General features: G+C 43.0%; 2 protein-coding genes across 3 annotated transcripts in view; one reads left to right on the top strand and one right to left on the bottom strand.

Annotated features, from left to right (window-relative positions):
* tdrd3 (tudor domain containing 3) overlaps nucleotides 1-2,590 on the bottom strand; it is a 30,915-nt gene extending 28,325 nt beyond the window's left edge. For both annotated transcript variants that reach the window (XM_079498005.1, XM_079498006.1), the window contains exons 1-2: nucleotides 2,330-2,590; nucleotides 1,162-1,246 (exon numbers count right to left, since the gene is read on the bottom strand). In XM_079498005.1, coding sequence (XP_079354131.1) covers nucleotides 1,162-1,246; nucleotides 2,330-2,367 — 123 coding nt within the window. In that variant the 5' untranslated portion in view covers nucleotides 2,368-2,590. The remainder of the gene's footprint in view (nucleotides 1-1,161; nucleotides 1,247-2,329) is intronic.
* Nucleotides 2,591-11,884: 9,294 nt separating this feature from the next.
* LOC306919821 (protein diaphanous homolog 3-like) overlaps nucleotides 11,885-22,398 on the top strand; it is a 297,099-nt gene continuing 286,585 nt past the window's right edge. Inside the window, exon 1 of the mRNA XM_079496371.1 lies at nucleotides 11,885-12,440. Within this exon, the coding sequence (XP_079352497.1) occupies nucleotides 12,306-12,440 (135 nt within the window). The 5' untranslated portion in view covers nucleotides 11,885-12,305. The remainder of the gene's footprint in view (nucleotides 12,441-22,398) is intronic.

The raw sequence follows: 22,398 nt of genomic DNA, 5'->3' as shown, positions 1-22,398 counted from the left end.
TTCCTACTCTCACCTATGGTCATGAAATGTGGGTCCTTCCCGAAAGAATAAGGTCGCGAATACAAGTAGCCGAAATAAGTTTTCTTCGACAGGTGGCCCTTAGAGATAGGGTGAGAAGTTCAGTCACGCGAGAGAGACTTGGAGTAAAGTCGCTGCTTCTTCGCCTGGAAAGGAGCCAGCTTAGGTGTTTCGGGCATCTGGTTAGGATGCCTCTCAGGCGTCTCCCTAGGGAGGTCCTCGAGGCACGTCCCACTGGGAGGAGACCTCGGAGCAGACCAAGGTGCAGTTGGAGGAAACACATCGACTCACTGGCTTTGGAACGTCTCGGGATCCCCCAGGAGGAAGTCACTAATGATGCTCTGGAGAGGGAAGTCTGGAGCTCCCTGGTGGAGCTGTTGCCCCCGCGACCCGACTACAGATAAGCGGTTGAAGATGGATGGATGGATGAAAGCCCCCCCCCCCACCAATATTGCATCTGTAGGGCAAGCTTGAATTATCCTCTTTTGTTTCATAAAAACCTACCGTAGAAGCTACTTTATGTCAAGAAGTTCCATGCAGGTGATTATTTTAGTGTTGGAGTTTGGAAGTGCTTGTCGAAGTCACTGAATGGCCCTGTGTAGTGTGTACCAACAGTTTCGAATTCGCACATAATGCAGGAGGATGAAGGTGACGCCTTAATGAAAACGAGCGCTTCCAAACTCCAAAAATAATCACCTGCGCGCTTTCTTGACAGAAGGTAGCTCATAACATGTCTACAGTTGATTTTTATCAAACAAATGCTTTGCCTATAAAGAGGATCATTCAAGCTTGCCCTACAGCTGGTACAGTTTGGTGAGCTTAACGTCATTTCAGTGTATAAATGGAACCCGTCCCGTAGGGTCCATTTGTACACTCTCAGAGTTACAGAGCCGTACGAGGCCATTTGGAATACAGTCAAGGACACTTTGAGACCCACTGGTATAGCAGTGTGTTTCTACAGGGAGTCTCGGGAAAGCTTGCCTCCATGTTGCCTCCCCTCGACAGACACACACTCCCCAGAGCCGGAAGAGGCGTCTACCTTTATGTCTATGTCTTTTAACGACTTGAAATGATAGATGGGAAATAAAGTCCCCAAGAAACAGCACATCAAAGGAAGTCAAATATTTGTAATAGGTAACTCACATTGAGTCCAATACGGATGATGTCATTGTGTGATACATTTTCTGCTCCACCTTTCAGTTCTGCTATCCCCTCTTCACTGAGATACCTGAAGGACAACAACATGGCAATTGGTGAGAAGATTGAAATAAAACAAACAATAACTACACTATAACTTAAGTTGTAACTTGTAAGTTAACCCATTTAGGCCTGACGTCGAAATAAAGTCTTCTGAAAGCATATATATATATATTCAAAGATTTGTGCCACATTTGCACGTTTTTTCAAAAATAGCAGATCTACAAGCTCATAGCGCGCCACCGAGTGGCGTGCTATGAGCTTGTAGATCTGCTATTTTTCAATAGCTAAAGTATAACATAATGCTTAGTTAAAACACCAAAACGTGTTCCCGTCCAACACCAGGCATTATTAAACTAAACATTATTTGTACTGGGTTAGAAATAGAATTAGGTTACTACAATCTCTAAGCTTAGCTAACTAATGCATTGTGCTTTTGCTGTGAACAGTCCCTTATCTGTTATCAGAGCATCAAAGTATTTTTTTTTTACTACAACATAAATTCAATATAGGGCCTACACATTGTTTTTGTATCTTCAAATTTTAAAAGCTAGCCTGTAGACATCACATGCCAGGCAGTGTTACCAAAACACATTGTGATATGCCAGCATTTGAAGAGAATGCTTTGATTGATTGAAATAATAACAATTTGCAGAATTACAGTACAAGTCAAGCACAAACTCAATACAAAGACTGTTAACTGTGAGTGGACGACCCAGTTAAGCATTACACTTGTTTACAAGAGGGTCCACCTTGTTACAATTCATCAAAACATTTAGAGACGTACAAATAGACACTTCTATATAGTCAAAGAACAGAACAGGAATTCATCATAAAGCCATTGACAGCTGCTGGACCGTGTATGCACCACAGGCTATACACTTGACTATATAGGCTGTTTGTCTCGCTAGCTGCACCAAACTATAGCATCACATTCGACAATCCATGACTGATTGTTGTAAACAACCATCACTGATGCTTTGTGTTTACTACCAGGGCAGTGCTGGCTAAGGCAACCAATATTCATACACATTATCATAGAGATAATAACTAACCGATAATAATGTTATATTTACAGCTCGCTAACAGACGTTAGCTACAAAGCTATACCTACCAGCCTTCTTTGGTCAGCGATGCTTTCAAATCGCTCATTTTCTTCAAAAAAGAATATGTGTAAAAATAACAATGATGCCTATATATTTAATGGTCCGCTTATAAATAAATTACTATGTGATATTGCAATGCACATTATCGACTTAACGCTGTTAACTTGCTAGTTGTGACTCGTAAACGAACGACTTTACGTTCAATAAGCCACCAATAGAATTCGAGTAACCTTGCGTGACGTCAACAGGCTTTGGGATTCGAGCTGGATTCGAGAGATGCGCAAAGGCAGACTTTCTTCTTCTTCTGCCTGGCAGATGAGCGAGCTGCGGCACATTACCGCACATGCCGCCCTGTGGTCTTCAATGGTCCTGCGACCTGCTGCTGTTTTGTGTGTGTGTGTGTGTGTGTGTGTGTGTGTGTGTGTGTGTGTGTGTGTGTGTGTGTGTGTGTGTGTGTGTGTGTGTGTGTGTGTGTGTGTGTGTGTGTGTAAATGGTAAATGGTGCATTTATATAGCGCCTTTATCCAAGGCGCTTTACAGAGATTGTGCATTACATTCACCCATTCACACACGACACACCGATGGCAACGGAAACCATGCAAGGCACCAACTAGCACATCGGGAGCAATTAGGGGTTCAGTGTCTTGCTCAACTGGCTCAACTGGCAACCTTGCGGTTACCATCCAGGCACTCTACCCCTGAACCACCGCCGCCCCTGTGTGTGTGTGTGTGTGTGTGTGTGTGTGTGTGTGTGTGTGTGTGTGGGGGGGGGGGATTCACATTTTACGGGGGCCAGTTTCGAATTGCAGCCGTCCGCTTTGAGAGCAGTTTTGAAGGAGTCAAGGGATTCGCATGTTTTAATGACTGTTGGTATGGCGTTCCACACTTTGGTGGCATAGAAGCGAAATTAATTTAGTCCCTTGTTTGTGCCGAATCTGGGTTGCACATGGTTTGTTGAACTCCCTCTGGTGTTGTGGGTGTGGACTTCTTTCACAGTATTTAGACAGGTACATGGGTATCTTAGTGAAGTATTTAGACAGGTACATGGGTATCTTAGTGAAGTCTTTAGACAGGTACATCATGGTATCTTAGTGAAGTATCTAGACAGGTACATGGGTATCTGGTGGTGTATCGAATCTTGTGGACCAGACCCATTGGAAGGTGCTGTACTCTGTCGTCAACCCTACGCCATTCCAGCCTGTCCAACTTGGACACTTGTCCAAGTGTATAAGCAGTGTGTGTGTGTGTGTGTGTGTGTGTGTGTGTGTGTGTGTGTGTGTGTGTGTGTGTGTGTGTGTGTGTGCGCGCGCGCGTGTGTGCGTGCGTGTGTGTGTGTGTGTGTGTGTGTGTGTGTGCTGGGGGGGTTGTTCATTATGATAGAAGCATGATAGGCATGATCTGTATACTAAATTCATCCTTTATAGAGATCCAGTCTCCTTTACAGAGTCTTGACTATCTTTTGTGGAGGATCAACAACAGTGCCTAAATTATTACATATGACATATAATATAGGTGACTCTTTCAGTTATCCATATACCGACATTCACTTTTCTATAGATGTTCATTTCTTTTGACTGTGCTTTATTGTCCTTACTTCGATCATTGTTCCATAATGATGTTATAATGGACGTTTCATTTGTAGGCAAGTGTTTTTTTACTAGGTGGTGTTTAATGCATGGACTGTAAAACGGTTTTATGGTATTTGTTTTCCTTCATTTTGTTAAGTATATCCTTGAGCTCTGAAAAGGCACTACACAAATGAAACGTAACTGCGATCTTAATAATCAAAACAATTCTGAGACATTCTAGAGATTATTATCTTATAGTTTACCTGCTGAGAATGTGTCCCTCACAGTTTTGAATTCTACAGCTATTTCTGGGGGGGAAACAAGAGAGAAAGAAAAAAGAAAAAGTAATAAATCAAAGTACACCCAAAAGGCTTTGTGGGGACATCACCTTGAGTGGCAATGGTTGATTGGGCCAACTTGGAAAATGCCCTCTGAAATGTTCTCTTCCTTGGCAAATATCCAGTAGCGACAATGACACTTTTATGCTCAATTATTTTTTATCAAGGACTTATACCAAGTGCTAAGAGCAATTGTCCATCTTGCTGTTTAATAAATTGCAGTGAAAAAAGTTATAAGAACCCTTTCAAACACTCTTATACTGCTCACGTGTTAGAAGAGAATATAGGGATGTTTCAGTTCAATATTTTAGGGACACGTTTTTGGTAAGCAGAGATATATCTTGTATACCAAAAGAATGTCCCCAAAATATTAGACTCACCCAACATAAGGGCAATATATCAATATTCTCTCTATAGGTCGTCGTCAGTCAAGACCTGCATCGTCGCTTCCAGACAGTCATCCTGGTTCTCCATATCTGGCCAGCTCGTTGGTGCTTTGTGTTCCTGCGTCTTTCTTGAGTACATCCAGGTATGTTACTGTGGGTTGTGGACGTCCTCGTAACCTCTGTGGCATCATTATGTTTTTTTCCCCCCTTGCTTTCAAAGGCTGCATTACAGTATAGTGATATCAATTTCTGAACTGGGTGGGTAACACTTTATATTAAGGTCGTCTTTAGTTTATAATGCATTATAAGCTCATTTATAATGCATTATAATGTGCTTATAAGGCATTATAACACTCGTTATAAATGTTTGTAATCATGTATGTTTATTTTAAACTTTATTTTAAACTTGGTCTCAGTAAAAAAGGAACATCTCAGGTGCAGTATAGTGACTGGACATACATTACTTTTTTATATCTTTTAGAAAATGCCACAAAAACAACCATAAGGTGGAACCAGAGTGGAACCATTATGGGTAGAACAAGGCAGAAGCCTAAAGCAAACAGATCATTGTTCTTTTCCCTTGGAGAAGTGTTTTATATTCTTATATTCTTTTTATATTCTTGCTTTGGGTTCTAGTTGACAACCTCTGCACAGAAAAATTTACTGTGAGGCTGTACAATAAAAGTTGTTTCTGTGAATGTTGTCTGTTTGGTGGATTGTTTCCTTTAAGCTTATCTTCTACATGGCTGGCCTAATTTGAGTAAAACTCAGTTGGGTGTCACTGTCATTGCAGCATGCATGGCTTGGTGTGAGCAGGAGTAGGTGAATGTGGGAAAGAGTGAATGCATGTCACGTAGGACTTATTAGAGGAGACGGCATGCCCCTTCTGCATCAATAAATAAGCTTAATCTGCCAATGTGAACCGCATATCCTTGTATTGTTTCATATAGTGTTCGGGTAAATGCACACAGAAAAAGATCAAAGGCGCTGGCCGATGGTTTAAATTTAAAATGAATGACTTAAGTTATAACCGTCTCAAGTGTTCTAAATGCCAGTGGCAATTACTATTAAGGAATAATTGATTGTGGATGTAATCATGCTGCAGCACATGGAGGATGGAGAATGAGTGGATGTCCAGAGGGGGAGGGAGACTTGAAAACAAAACCAGAAGCAGTGAAGACGGACAGAGTAGAGGGGAGAAAGCTCTACATTATTTACAACAATAATAATAATAATAATAATAATAATAATAATAATAATAATAATAATAATAATAATAATAATAATAATAATAATAATAATAATAATAAAACATTATTTACAAGGAAGAAATATAGGGAGATACCTGCAAAATAAGCTAATCAAATGATCAGGTATAAATATTGAAATTAAAGCAGAGAGCAAAAGAATGCCAAAAGGGTCAAACATGAAACAAGTTGCAACATGAATGGGATCAAGAACTGATGCCATTCACAATCAATCCATGAGGAAAATAACAGGACATTTTTAAAGAACACCTATAGTTGTACATCAAAGGAAACTGTAAAACATCAACATGAACATCTGTTAGATGAAAATGTTGTGATTTCCGGCCTGGCCATTCCTAATTTCCTTCAGAGCACAAACCAGAGGCCAAGTTAAAACACTGCGTTCATGATTTGAGGCTTTTTGTTCATAACGGGCCAATCCTGCAAATTTTGAAAGCCAATGTTAGCCAATCAGGATGGAATATGCAATATCGGACAGATCTGTCTTGAGCACATGACTATAGAGATGTAGGCCCTCATTTATCAACCGTGCGTACGCCAAAATATGGGTGTACGCCGAAATTACCGCAATTTTCGGCATTTACGATTTGCGCCAAAGATTGAAAATATTCTTGTGCCAAGACAAAACTCACGTCTGGTCGGGAGCTGTCGTACGCTTTGTCCTCACCTGTTTTTTGTCGTAGAACAGCGGAGCAGCATTGTTTGACCAGCTGAGAGGCTGTCACAGGCATCGAAACATATGTATTCACTCCTAAAATGTTTATATAAAACTGTATAGGTATGTATATGGGCTAAATGTAAAAAAAAAAGAAAAAAAAAAAGGAAAGGAATACATCAACGATGTGTCTTTGTGTCATATGAAATTAGTAGGAGATTTCCAACTTTACAAGCAAGCAATTAAAATCGCGCATTTAAAAACAATGTTGCAAGTTACTGTAGATGCGTAAGCCATTTAAACAGTGTTTTGCATGATGAGCGCATACATGCGAGGATTTGGGCTGTCTGTTCTGAAATATTTCCATGACGGGACGTTGGAGAGTATAGTGCAGTGCTGCAGCGCGGAGAGTCCCAACATGGGTAGCCTACTGTAGCCTAATCTACAGCAGGCCGATGTATTTCTGGAGTTACAGTATGTGCAATCTCCTCCTCGTTTAATAAACCCGACGCGTCGCTCGAATGCCAAATGTGCCGTGCCGGCGTGCCAGCGCGAAATTGGGGACCGCTGACCGCATCGGAGTTAGGTATAGGCTAAACCACCCAGCCAGGCTGCCAGCCCACCAGTGCCAGTGTGCCACATGAGGCTGGTTTAGGCTGCACATTTATATAATTGTCAGTTGACAGCCCAGCCACTGCACCGACTACTGCGACTAGCGAGGTAATCTAAATAGATTGTCATAAACGTGCATGGTCGCGGTGTCATGAACGGACCACAGTGATAGAGACAGACAGGACAGGAGAGGAGGAAAACAGCAGCGTGTGTGTGCGCCTATTTGTTATTTAATTCATTGTTCACATGCAGGTTCAGATTTCCGTTCACTAATATATTGTTGTAACTTGTAGGCTAATTAAATGAATAAATACTTTAATAATTTAATATAGGCTACAACTAACAACACACGGGACTGACGGGAGGCGCGTAGCGCGGATCAAATGATTGACTGGGCAAATTAGCATGGGGGGGGCGCATCCCCGGCCGATAGTGAAGTGTGAACTGTGAACGGTTTGGGGAACCATTTTAAAACAAAGGCGGCTTGCATGCTGTGGTTTACTAACCAGAAATTTGCATGCACAAGGCTCAAAGTTGGGCCAGCTCTAAACTGACTGGGCCACGGCCCGTATGTGCGTGTGTGTGTGTGGGCAGCAAGGCAAGCGAGGCGAGAGGAGAAACAGACAGGGTACTACAGCTACAGCTTTATTTAATTCATACAGGTGTTCGTTCTTTATTTATTTAAGATAGGCTACAACAAACCAGTTGGACTTGCAAGTTGCGTGTGCGTGCGTGCGTCTGTGTGTGTATGAGAGTGGGGTGACTTTTTTATTGACTTTTTTCGTCATGTAACTATGGTTTCCAAGGTCGTACTGCAGTTGTTCATGTCGCAAAAACGAGGGCGAGGCTTGATTTCATAGGGCGTGCCAGATAGATTTCAGCCGTCACATTTATCACTGCTAGGAATGAATTTAGGAAGAAACAGCTGTCTGCGATCACTTTGTAAATGCCGACCCGACGTGGGTGTACTACGAATCCTACACTCGAATTTGGGGCAGATTTTACACTCGATTGATAAATGAGGGCCTACTGTGTAATGATTTGCGGGATTTTTGGACAAAATATGGAGGAGTAATATCAAAATATCAAAAAGTCGGCCTCCTGGTGACGCTATAACAGGTAGTTCTGGAAATGTTGAGGCAGAGGTTCATCGTTGGCATCTATAGGAAGTGTGTATGCAAAGTTTTACATTGACCGGGTTAATGGTGCCGGAGATTAGCTGGTAAACAGATGGACGGGCACACACACAAACACACACGGACACACAGACACACGGACGGAATGCAAAACATACTCTCCCCATGCCTTTGGCCTGGTGGAGAAAATAAAAACGTTGATAGGCGCATAGCATAGGCTACTATTATAAGTTATATACGTATATTGTGGCATCACAAGGGGACAGGTGGTAAATGGGTAGCCTACTATATTCCCATACACAAAACAACAACTACAACTCTCAGGATGCCTCAGCACACACACAAGTGTAGGTGTGAATGAATGAATGAATGAATGAATGAATGAATGAATGAATGAATATTTTATTTTCGTGTCCGGACAATTTCTTGACCCATCCCACATGGGATTATCAGACACAGCAATTTAAAACAAGCCAGCCAGCAACTCATTCAGATTACAGACAATATAACCCACACAGACCTGTACATGAAATATATAACCAATCTGTAAAAGTTATACGTTCATAATACAATTTAGTTATTCGTCACCCTTCGCCTCCTATCCCATGCCCTATAAAGATACTCTGAGAAAGCGAAAACATGGTGAAAAAGAAACTCAACCAGACAACCACTGAATCACTCTCACACTCCACCAAGTTCAGATCAGGGGTGTGGAATTTTTCAAACAATACTTCTCTCAGATCATGTGTGAGGCACCTAATTGAGGCAGAGCTGCGAGACTAGATGAGAGAACAAACAAATGCATGAAGAGAGACAAAGGGCTGAGAGCTGGACGGAGCTGGAAAAGGACTGAGAAAAGGACTGTGTTAAGTAACAGTGTGGACATTCTTTGAACTTAAGAACATTTCAGTTTGGACAACATTATTTTCCCTCTGGGATGTTTTTCGTTGCCTTTGCAAATTGCCTCATGTTGGATTGATGATTTTGTTTTATTTCTAAGTAATGATAATGACACACACACACACACACACACACACACACACACACACACACACACACACACACACACACACACACACACACACACACACACACACACACACACACACACACACACACAAAACAACTGCAAACTGCCGCAGTTCTGTTGGCCACTGAGAAGCTGTTTGGTGACTTGCTTAGTCATGCAGAGAATTGAGCCCGTTTTTCAGAAAACAAAAACACATCACCTGACCTGAGAGAACAACTGGTCCTTTGGGGGAGTCGTGGAGAACTGGCCGCCTACTAAAATTAGGAAGAACTACGCAGCAAGCCAAATGACGTTATGATGATGTTATGATGACGTCCTCCGGTGACGTTCAGGACTAGACCAGATCACAGCCTATAATATATGGGGATGATCTTTACGTCATTTCCAGGACGTCTTCACCAGTTGATATAATATAGCTTATTCGGGGCCAGATCTGACTAGTTATGATATGTGATATCTTACTCTCTCCAAATCATCCAGGGACGTCATGTCCGTCTCATGGGCAGAATTTATGTTGGTTGAAATCAGGTGATATTCAGGGACAGATCTGACTAGTCTTGGTTTGACTTGATCTGGCCCCATGATATCACTAAGGCCTGATTTATACTGGCAGACGAATCTAGCCTGAATCAGATCTGTGCCACATCAAGATTGAAATCCGATTGGTTTAAATGGTCACATGACTCATTTAGACAAATCAGATTCCAACCATGCTTGTTGGGTAGTCCTTACCCGTTCGAATATACGAACACCAAATTATGTACAGTGGGTAATGCTTAATAGATCATATTATTGATGTATGTATTTTTAGGTGTAATCAGTCTTGGTGTCAGAGGCACTTGCCCGTCGGGCAAGTAGTACAGGAAAGGTGCAATTCTGGGGAAATTGCAAAGTGTGGTTTGCTCGAGCCAAATCTCGCGATACTTCGGAGCCAGAAACAATACCTGCTGCTGTTTTAATCCTCAGATAAAATTATATAGGCCTACTGTGCACTGACTGCACTCTGTGCACATCGAAAAGTAAGTGATTAGAAAACAACCTGATATGTCTTCTTTTATATTCCTGAACCGATTATATGACAAAGGTCTCAATTGTTCATAAATAATGTTTGTTATGAGCTGGTCTAGCCGGCTCCATTCACTGTCATGTATTCATTGCGCTTCCGGTGTGAGTTTGGCTCCCATGAAAGTGTAGATGAAAGAGTCATGACGCAGCCCAGTCACGTGACCATTTCTCTTCCTTCTCAAAGCTTCCTTGTAACTGTCCAGGAAGTAAGTGAGACCAGTGTCCATGACATCATGGACACTTTGAAATACTAAAATATCTAAAGACACATATTACAGACTTGATTGATTGATTGATTTATTAACAGTTTGCAGAATTACAGTACATTTCAAGTACAACTCAAATACAAAAACGTTTACAATAGGGCCCACCATTTTCAATTCATCAAACCATTTAGAGACGTACGAATATACACAACTAAATCATCATAGGAGGTAAAAAGGGAAAATAAACATATACAGTGAGGGGGAACAGGGGTGGGTGGGGGATTCAGATTTTACGGGGGCCAGCTTCAAATTGTAACCGTCCGTAGGTGCCCTTTGTGAGCAGTTTTGAAGGAGTCAAGGGATTTGCATGTCTTAATGACTTGAGTTCCACATTTTGTGGCATAGGAGCGAAATGAATTTAGTCCCTTGTTTGTGCCGAATCTGGGTTGCACATGGTTTGTTGAACTCCCTCAGGTGTTGTGGGTGTGGACTTCGTTGACAATAAGGAAGTATTTAGACAGGTACATGGGTATCTTGGTGGTGTAGCGAATCTTGTGGACCAGACCCATTGCAAGATGCTGTACTCATCAACCCTAAGCCATTCCAGCCTGTCAAAGTGGGCAGGGGTGAGGTGGGTTCGGGGAGTGAGGCCAAGTAGTAGCCTGACCAGTTTGTTTAAAAGAAACCCAGGAAAGTGTTTCTTGTCTCCCAAAACATCATGAATAATGAAATAATGAGATCTGGTTGCAAAAGGGGTGAAGTGGCCATTTAAGGGTTAAGAATGTGGTTATATCATGATGATGACTGCATAGATATCTATGGATGACTGTACCTATTAAGTATGCAGCTTTGACAAACTGCCATTGTTCTCCCGCGTACATTCGTTCAACCTATGATGCGTTTGTTTTACCTACATTGAAATCCTTGTGTAAAGTGCATCCCGTGCATGGCGTCTGTAGTAAACATCATATTACACGAAACAGTTACAGCAGCCACATCAGTAAAGTTTGCAACGACTCGGTAGACTACCGTCGTTTCAATAAAACACTCCGACATGACACAACTGAGTCGGTGGTCTGTTAACTCCGCAGTCAAAAAGATTCCGGGAAAGGATAAGTAAGTTAAAACGATCCCCTCTAAGAACGTCACTGGAGTGATTGACAGCGTGCACCACCCAATCCCAAGCGTTCTGCGTTGTAAACATAAGGAGTTGAACCAATCGACATCGTCATCCTGTCCAGCGCCAGATGCTATTGGTTGAGTTAAACGAGCACTGGTACCAGCGTCTCGCGCGGGTCTGTCAAAAAATATGAAGGAATTCATTCCATGATCCGGAGCTGCTGCCACTGTTCCAGTCGCCTTCGCTCGCTATTTCATATTAACCAACTAACTGACAGTTGTTATTCCGCAGAGGAAAGACGCGTTTTCGTTGGGATATTATATATTCTGACGGTTAACGGAAAGCCATCGTAACCTGGGAAGTGAGAAGAACCCATAAATAGGATTAAGTAAAGCCACCTCTGATAGCTAGCATAGCCCATTAGCTAGATAAGGGTACATGGTTGCTGTGACATGGGTGTGTGTGTGCTGCGAGGACCCCTGTAGTCTGTTGACAGCACAGCTATGAAGTAGTAGTCAGCTGAGTTCAGAGACAGTGACTGTTTTTGTTTGTTTGTATACGTTGCTTTTGCTGACTTGGACTATATAGCTTGTAGTCAACATGGATAGTTATCACCAACGATTTGAATCTGCTGCTGCTGCTGCTGCTGGACGGGAAGGTAAACTTCACAAGAAGAAGGGTTCTACCTCTCACTTTACTACTGGCTACGAAGAAGGAGACAGAAAACCAAAATTTGTGAGTATGGCAACTTAAATTGGAGGAAGAGGGAAAGCTCAAAGATTATATATTGCCTCATGCCTCTCTCTCTCTCTCTCTCACACACACACACACACACACACACACACACACACACACACACACACACACACACACACACACAGTCACACACAGTCACACACTCTCTCTCTATCTCTCTCTCTCTCTCTCTCTCTCAAACTGAGTATTTAACAACAATCAACTGCTGTGTACCTCCTATAGTAAAAAGTTATGTTTTGATGACACAGTGATATTATCCCTGACTGTTCTATTGCTGAATCTTATAACAACAGGATCAGTTAGTCTGAAATGTATCGTTCAGTGCCAAGATCTACTTCCCCCCAAAATATAAAATTAACAAATGCCTAAAGTGATTTAATTAACTAATAACTAAACAAAGTATCAACATCAGTTTCATCAATAATACTCCCTCTACAGTAGGCTATTTAATAACTGACTTTGACTGTTTGTTTGGTCTTTATTGGCACAAAACAACAAAACATTTATTATAGCTCAAACCACATCAGTGTTGGAACTCTGCAACTGCCATTGTGGATAATGGTTGCTACAAGTAGTATTGTTGCAAGTACAGTAGCTGCATGTTGCAAGGAGTTGCGTGGTGAATCATTGGTTTGGTTTGGTTTGGTCTTAATAAGGTTAAAATTAGCACAGGATTTACTAGTCTGTCTGTTGGCTTAATCCTTGATCTTCCTACTACTACTGCTAGCTAACAGGTATTGTGTTGTGTCTGTCCTGTATGGCTCTACACACACCATTTCCCCCGAACTTGAGGAATGTTTCTCACAAAACAAAAGTATATCCTGCCATTTGTATTTTGTACATTAACAGGGGAATTTTGTACATTAACAGGGGAAATGCATGATCGCCTGTGGAAAATCCTGTGCGTGCGCGTGCCTGTGCCTGCAGCTAATCTTGCATGATCATGCTAGTGCTACTAGGCTTTAATGCACTTAATCAGAAATGTAAACAGTACAGTCAGTATAAGGCTAAAAGGATAACACAAAGTCCTGCAGGGACTTCCATTGTGGTCCTGAACAGGAGGACCACATGACCTGATCAGCAACAGCTATGTTATTAGTTTGTTATTAGTATCCCATATCCTCCAGTATATGGGATACTCGTTGCATCCTTAAGGCCTATTCATAGTCCAGTTTTCGGTGATGAGGTGACCACCAAAAACTACAACATGGCTTTATGCCAAGGGTGGTCACCGGCGCTCACACAACATCTCTCTGTTTTTACTAACCACCGAAACGGTTGTCACCTCTTCACCGAAAACTGGACTATTAATAGGCCTTTAAAGTAGTAGTAACTAGAAAAAGTGCCCTTCCGGGCACAGGTCTCCACCAGTGTGTGTGATGTTTGGCAAAATGTGTAGGAGTAATATATAAACGTGTGTGTGTGTGTGTGTGAGACGCGGCTTGGCCTGTTGTAGCGCCACCATGAGGCTGATTCGAAAACTGTCAAGTGGCATTTCTTCCTCAGCCTAGTGGGAATATGCATGCACAGTTTCACCGCAATCGGACGCTGCGTTGAGTAGTTGTGGCGATTTGTACAAAACGGGTACAAAGCAGGCTACTCCTGAAAAGTTTAGAAGCCAATCGTAGCCAATGAGGGTGGATTATGATAAATCAAACAAACCCGTCTTGATCACATGACTATGGAGAACATGTGTACTGATTTGCGTGAAATTTGGATAAAATCTGAAGGAGTAATATTAGAAAATGTGTTTTACATATGTCGGCCTCCTGGTGGCGCTATAAAGAGCAGATGTGAAAAATTCCAGGCAAAGGTTTTTCCTTGGCCTCTAGGGAGTTGGCATACAAAGTTATCCACAGATCCATGCAGTTAGAGGTAAAAACACTTTTCGGCCAGTTATAGCGCCACCATGAGGCTGAGTTGAAAATGTTCATGTGGCATTTCTTCCTCGGCCTAGTGGGAATGTGCGTGCACAATTTCACGGAAATCACATGATGTGTTCATGATTTGCAGCATTTTGTTTGAAACTGAGCACTCCTACGAACTTTGGAAGCCAATCTTAGCCAATCAGGATGGAGTCTGAGAAATCTGAAAGACCTGTTTCGTTGAATGGCTCTAGAGAGACTGTGTACCAATTTGTGTGATGTTTCGACAAAATCTGTAGGTGTACTGTCCAAAAACTTGTTTTGCACAAAGCGGCCTCCTGGTGGCGCTATAACAGGCCGTTCTGGAAAATGTGGGGCAGAGGTTCATCGTTGGCATCCAGGGAGTGTGTGTGCAAAGTTTGGCATCGACCGGGTTAACGGTGCCGGAGATTAGCTGGTAACAGACGGACGGAAGGACACACACACAGACACACGGACACACACACACACACACGGACGGAGTGCAAAACATACTCTCTCCCCATGCCTTCGGCCTGGTGGAGACAATAATAATGAATATTAGTGAAAAAAACCTTGGCATTCAAAAGTGCCAGTGAAGTTCTGGTGTGGCTGTGCAACATAGGCGGGTGTTTCTCCGTCTGAAATATGGTGGAGGGAGCATGTCTTGGAGATCCCTAGGGCAGTGCGGGACGGGGCGTGTATTTTGTAAAGGACTGTAGCGGCAGCAACATTCTTCTTCTGTGGCTTCGATGGAGAGGGTTGTACTGGCAGTGTCCTGGTAAACTCCAATTATTTTGAGGGCCTAAGTTCCTCTGAATATAGTCCAGTAGACCAAGATGTGTAGGTGGAGCACTCGTCAAGCTGAGTGAGGCGTACTCCACTACTTCAAGTTGCTCGGCTCTCGGTGGTTAGTTTACTGGCCACTCTCCTCAGTGCTGCCAGCTTCTGACCATCCCAGATGGAGATTTTGGTCAGGTGTTTCGACCAAGACTATTTTGTGGTCTTATTTTGACGCTCATGATGTCAAGCTCATGGTAAGTTATAAAGTGTCTATGTATGAAGACACTTTATAACTGACTTACTATGTTGTATGGTGGTGGTAGTTAATTATAATGATTATAAATGCGATTATAATGCATTATAATATAGGCCTGACCATTATTCAAAGTGGTACGAATATTTTGTACATTTATATTTTATTAATGTTTGAGTTTGACCAATAATCTATTGAGTACGTGGTCGTGGTCGTTGCTCTCAAAATCTCTGTTGCTGCTCTATGGCAACATGCCTGGGTGGTGTGTGAGCCCCCAGGCCTGGGTGGTGTGAGCCCCCAGGCCTGGGTGGTGTGTGAGCCCCCAGGCCTGGGTGGTGTGAGCCCCCAGGCCTGGGTGGTGTGAGCCCCCAGGCCTGGGTGGTGTGAGCCCCCAGGCCTGGGTGGTGTGTGAGCCCCCAGGCCTGGGTGGTGTGTGAGCCCCCAGGCCTGGGTGGTGTGAGCCCCCAGGCCTGGGTGGTGTGAGCCCCCAGGCCTGGGTGGTGTGTGAGCCCCCAGGCCTGGGTGGTGTGAGCCCCCAGGCCTGGGTGGTGTGAGCCCCCAGGCCTGGGTGGTGTGTGAGCCCCCAGGCCTGGGTGGTGTGTGAGCCCCCAGGCCTGGGTGGTGTGTGAGCCCCCAGGCCTGGGTGGTGTGTGAGCCCCCAGGCCTGGGTGGTGTGAGCCCCCAGGCCTGGGTGGTGTGAGCCCCCAGGCCTGGGTGGTGTGAGCCCCCAGGCCTGGGTGGTGTGTGAGCCCCCAGGCCTGGGTGGTGTGTGAGCCACCAGGCCTGGGTGGTGTGAGCCCCCAGGTGGTGTGAGCCCCCAGGCCTGGGTGGTGTGAGCCCCCAGGTGGTGTGAGCCCCCAGGCCTGGGTGGTGTGAGCCCCCAGGTGGTGTGAGCCCCCAGGCCTGGGTGGTGTGAGCCCCCAGGCCTGGGTGGTGTGAGCCCCCAGGTGGTGTGAGCCCCCAGGCCTGGGTGGTGTGAGCCCCCAGGTGGTGTGAGCCCCCAGGCCTGGGTGGTGTGAGCCCCCAGGTGGTGTGAGCCCCCAGGCCTGGGTGGTGTGAGCCCCCAGGTGGTGTGAGCCCCCAGGCCTGGGTGGTGTGAGCCCCCAGGTGGTGTGAGCCCCCAGGCCTGGGTGGTGTGAGCCCCCAGGCCTGGGTGGTGTGAGCCCCCAGGTGGTGTGAGCCCCCAGGCCTGGGTGGTGTGAGCCCCCAGGTGGTGTGAGCCCCCAGGCCTGGGTGGTGTGAGCCCCCAGGCCTGGGTGGTGTGGCCTGAATTGTTGACCCTGACTGTCCAGCCCTGACATCATTCCTGACTGACTATCCAGGTATGGCTAAAGATTGCTAGTGATGATGAGTTGAAGTTCATTAATATCATCTACCTACCAACCATGTTCCATAAATATTTTGTATTTGAAATGTTGAATTGAAAGCAAATGGCCTCAATCCTACATCCTTCTAAATGCACCTGTGCTATTTATCTAGGTCTATGCTACATGTACTACAGTCTGTAGGCTAAATGAATAGGCTAGCCTATTTATCGTCGTTTGAATGCTGATCTGAGGTCAGTTTTCAATTTTCACCTTTGTAGCACTTTGGTACAATGAAAATTGTTTTTAAATGTGCTTTATAAATAAATGTGATTTGATTTGTAGTACTTGAGTGATGCAGCTTGCTATTATGCAGCATTTACTGCTGGTAAGTGGTAATCATACAACGAAGGTATAAGACCTTCGTTGTATGATTACCACTTACCAGCAGTAAATGCCAACACCAACACCTAGCTCTGGTCCATAGCTCTAATGCATTTCATTTAGAGCTATGTTACTCTCAACTTCCGCCACTCGCATGAATGCAGACCAGCCTCTCCTTTTTAGCGTAAATAAAAAGAACGTTTTTGCTACTCACCAAAACAAAGGCGGGGTGTGTCATTAGAAAGTCTACTTTCCTTAGTGGACGCACTCTGAGCCCCCCAACAGGCCAACACACGTATAAACTGTACTTTTTGGCCAGAAAGGGATTTTTTTTCACCGGAGGAAAAATATTCTCTATGAGGCAATTCTCTGGGCAATATCGGTAGAAGGCGCAGTGGAGTAACTAAAAGTATTTTTTTCCCGGTGGAAACAAAATCCCCTTTTGGCCAAAAAGTGTGGTGGGGGGCTCAGAGTGCGTCCACTAAGGAAAGTAGGCTTTCTAATGACACAACCCGCCTTTGTTTTGGTGAGTAGCAAAAACGTTCTTTTTATTTACGCTAAAGAGGAAAGGCTGGTCTGCATTCATGCGAGCGGCGGAAGTTGAGAGTAACATAGCTCTAAATGCAACGCATTAGAGCTATGGATTCAGAGCTAACCAACACCCTGATCTAATATATACCATTACCATTACTACAGTGAAAACCTTTGGAATATAGGCTAATACCAACACGGACATAAACAGGAGATAGTTTAGGCATACACTATTACACTAAATTGATGGGACAAGCACAGTGTAATAAAACATGTAAATAGACTGAACAAGGAAAAATAAGAGGCAAGCACAGAGATTAAAATAGGGTGCATTTTGCATCCCAAAACGCAGTTTATAGTTAAGGGACACAATAAAACAACAACCTCTGTATCCACGGGATGCACTACTGTACTACTGTACTGTTTATTTTGCTAGCTTTAGTTATAATAATAATTTCTTCTTCTGTTTTCTACATGAATATAACCACATTATAACCATATCAAATGAAATGGGAGTTAAATGCTGCAATTTGTAAAAATGGCAAAATATGACTCCTAGCGTTGTTGAAGTGGGACTTATAAAATGTCCCTGGGACTCATTTCTAAAAGACCATCCCTGCATCCCGGGACTCATTGAAAACATATTTACATCACTGCAAGCATACACTTTTTATTTAGATATAAATTATTTTGGTGGAAACAACTCAACTGCTGCATTTTGCAAGCATTGATTCATCAACGCAGTCCAAGATGGGAAACACCATAAATGATTCAATTTCACATTTGGAGCAATCCAAATTCAGCATGACACTTAATAGATAAGAGCAAGTGAATAGTTTAAAAGCATGACTGCATTTCCTTTTTCCTTATCAGTGATTGTCAGAGTTTTAGGTTTTTGAACACAGACTATACCCTTCCATTACACTAACATAGACAAATACAATTTGACAATGTTGTTTTGTCTGCAAAGCATTCATCTCTTTACTAACTTCCTTTACATGCTCAGCTGTGTGTGACCTCTTAAACACAGCATTGCAACATACACAGCACTTACGAATTAAAAGTAGAGTGTAATTTACTATATGTGAGTATGTCTCCACCGTGATATCTTCACAACCATTCAAGATACAGGACAATGCAGGAACTTAAAATCCATACGCTTAATGGAACCACAGGACAGGAGGACAAATACATCAACCCATGACTTTAACTGAGAAGGATGATGATGAAGTCATTTGACTCACCCGCCAGTTTTTAAGATAAAAACTAAAAACAATACCATTCACTTTAGTCCATTGTTTTGATTCTGTTTTGAAGTGTATGCATTTCAGACCAAACAAAACACACAGTGACACGTTTAGCTGCTAGATTGCCTTGAATCCTGAGGTGAAATGTTGGATATAATAGTCAGTATATAGTCAGTTGGAGAGAACATTCTATTTCTATTTGACATATTCAGTGCTGCCAACGAATATTCCATATTCAAATGAATATTCAAATGTAAAAAATAAAAGAATAATCGAATATTTTAAATTAAGATTTGAATTAAAAAAATAACAATAAAAATGCTGTGTGAGTTCTGGCGAGACTCTGTGCCACGTAAATTAAAACATTATACAAAAATTAGGCTATTAAGATAATTATGAATCTTTCATTTGATCTCGCAAGACTCAAGAGAGCGCATTTCTCAGCACCAACCGTGGCCCATACAGGACCGGACCATATAGATAAAGAAAGAGAAAGTTTTACAGCATATTATTCTGCAATATTCATATCATATTCATATTAAAATCATATACATTCGACATTCGAAATCATTCAAAAATTGTTCGAATACATGTGGTGTTTTAAAAGGAATATTCGAATATCATTTTTGGCCAATTCTGGCAGCACTATAGGCCATAGCAGTATGTTTATTACTCCTATGTGTGTCTTTATAGCCACAGTTGTATACTATTTACTTGTGGTATTGTATGACCTTGTGCTGTTATATCCATGTTCCACTGAATATCTATATCTATATCTATATATATATATATATATATATATATATATATATATATATATATATATATATATATATATATATATATATATATGTAACACACACACACACGATACATAGACGGATCACGCAAATTACGCAATACATTGACAATACTGCATATTGTGTGTAGAAAAAAGGCTACCAGTCATAGTTCCAAGAGGCATCACATTACATGTTATGCAGTTAAGTATACATAACTACTAGCATTTCAACACTTTGTTTGCATGTAATTTGTAGTATTTCCAATAGATGGCACTAAAGTACAGGTATATTGCTACATACACATACTCTGAACTGTCAATTGCTTGCAAGAGAATGCATACAACATTGGTTAAAACAAAAAAAACAAAACAACTTTTCAGAGTGAGCAAAAAAATAATAAAAATAAATAAATATTAATAATACAAAAATAAATGTGTGTGTGTGTGTGTGTGTGTGTGTGTGTGTGTGTGTGTGTGTGTGTGTGTGTGTGTGTGTGTGTGTGTGTGTGTGTGTGTGTGTGTGTGTGTGTGTGTGTGTGTGTGTGGTATACATACAGTACACTATGCTTATTCATTACAATTCTATTTGTGCAAATAGAATTGTAATGAAGCATATTGTCCATCGAGGATCATTGGAGTGTGCGGTCCCTTCCTAGTTCCAGTGGAAAGTTTTTCTGCCTTGGGATAAATGCCATGCCTGCAGCACCTCCACCTGGATGTGCAGCTATATATACTATATATATACACATCCAAAAAAAAACATGAGAGGTGCAAGTCTAGTTAGCAGGTATAGACTTCAAAAAGAGAAATAAACCTTCCAAGGAAGGGACTGCACACTCCAGAGAATAGAGACGGACAACTTACTGCATCATCAACTTATTTATTAAGTAAATAGCCTTGCCAAGCCATGAGGCCCATAGGGCAGGAGCCTATCTCCTGTTTTTGTAGCGTGAGGGAGCTTGATGTACAAGTACACCCCCTGGACATGACGCTAGTATGTCGCAGGGACTTACCCTCAATCCAACCCTTGATGCTGAGTGTCAAGTAGGGAGGCACTGGGTCCCATTTTTAGAGTCTTTGGTATGACCCGGCCGGGGATCGAACCCCGACCTCCCAGTCTCAGGGCGGACACTCTAACCACAAGGCCACTGAGCTGGTTTGGTTGGGTTTTTGGAACTTATTTATTAGCACGACACATTTCGCCATGAGCTTTGTCAGGTACTAAAGCTCACGGCATGGGCGAAAAGGAAAAGTTTCTATTATCTATAAATTGGTCTATTGAAGCCGTAATGGCTTTCATCATTAAAGGAACTAGAGCCTACTTAGAGCGATGCATGTCCCACCCCGCTATTATGTCTGTGTCCCTTTTATGCCCATATAGGGAGTTCTTTGTCGGGCATGCCCAACTATGCAGATGTCAGAATTATGTCAGAACAGGCCAGCTCCATATATGGAGTACCTGTTCCACCCATCTGTCTGTGTCCCTTTTATGCCCATATATTTGGAGATTTCTGTATCTGTCTCTCTGTGTCCCTTTCTACCTATATGGAGTTCTGTGTCAGGCATGCCCAAATATGGAGTGTTGTGTGATGTCAGAACAGGCCAGCTCCATATATGGAGCATGGGCAGGGTCCTGTCCAGAGCCCAGGTTCTGGACAACCGTGGGTCCGACCGACTTGACACCAGGCAGTGGCACTGCACTCCCTGTGGGGGTGTGGAACGCGTGTCGAATTTGAAGTCGGTGGGGTGAACGGTTCTCGAGTTACGTGCATTACAGCCGTACACACACAGACAGACATGGTGCATTATAGATAGATTTACAACTGAATTTGTTCACCTCAGGCTCAGTAGTGTTCCTGTTCCTCTAATATGCAATGAATCAATGACACATAATTTGCGATGTGAGTTGATCCCTTAGTTTAGAATGCACAGACGTACAACGGCACATAATGTTCTGGACACACACACACACACACACACACACACACTCGACCGTTTCGGACGCGGGGCGGCTCGCCGGAACGGGGCGGTACCCTGGGCGCGTTCCTGTGGGTCTGGAACTTCGGGCACCCCCCTGGGACCCCCCGTTGCACCCCTCACTTCACACGGTGTGATTTTGTAACTTCCAGTGGGTCTTGCAATATTCTCAAAACACTGCATGTTAAACTTGTTGAATCTGCATTCTCACTTTGAAATAGCAGGAATTACTATATTTGAACTTTGGTGAAGAGCTTACAAGAAAAAGGTTATCCCCTCCAACACTTTTTTTTAACTGCTAATCACACCACAACAGACACAGTGACAACACAATAAAGCAATCACAATGAAACCCAAGTGACTCCAACTAAACGTTAAAATAGTACTTTGCTATCGACCTTAAAATGAACCGATTAGATGGGGATGAGGAAAACAGGTGTTGTCCTAATAGTGACATTTTGCCTCTACCCTTCAGGATGCCATTGACCTGCTGCAGAGCAATCCCCTGTCCCATCTGGATACGCTGAGAGGAAACTGGGACAGTTGTAACAGAAGAATGATAACACATTGCATTGGTCTGCTGAATTCACAGAGATTACCTCCAATTAGACAATATCAGAGTAGCTTTGCATTCGACGCTTAACCCTGATGAGCAGACTGAATAGATCAGGGTAGGGTGATAATAGTGGAGGCAAGCGTAAAGTAGAGGCGAGAGAATTAGAGGCCAGACTGGCCGGCTCGTGATTGCCAGACAGTGACAGAACATCTGGAGCGTTCAACATCTGACCTCTTTG

The sequence above is a fragment of the Electrona antarctica genome (genome assembly GCF_951216825.1).
Source record: "Electrona antarctica genome assembly, chromosome: 3".
Lineage (NCBI taxonomy): Eukaryota > Metazoa > Chordata > Actinopteri > Myctophiformes > Myctophidae > Electrona > Electrona antarctica.
This window is presented reverse-complemented; position numbering and strand designations above follow the sequence as displayed.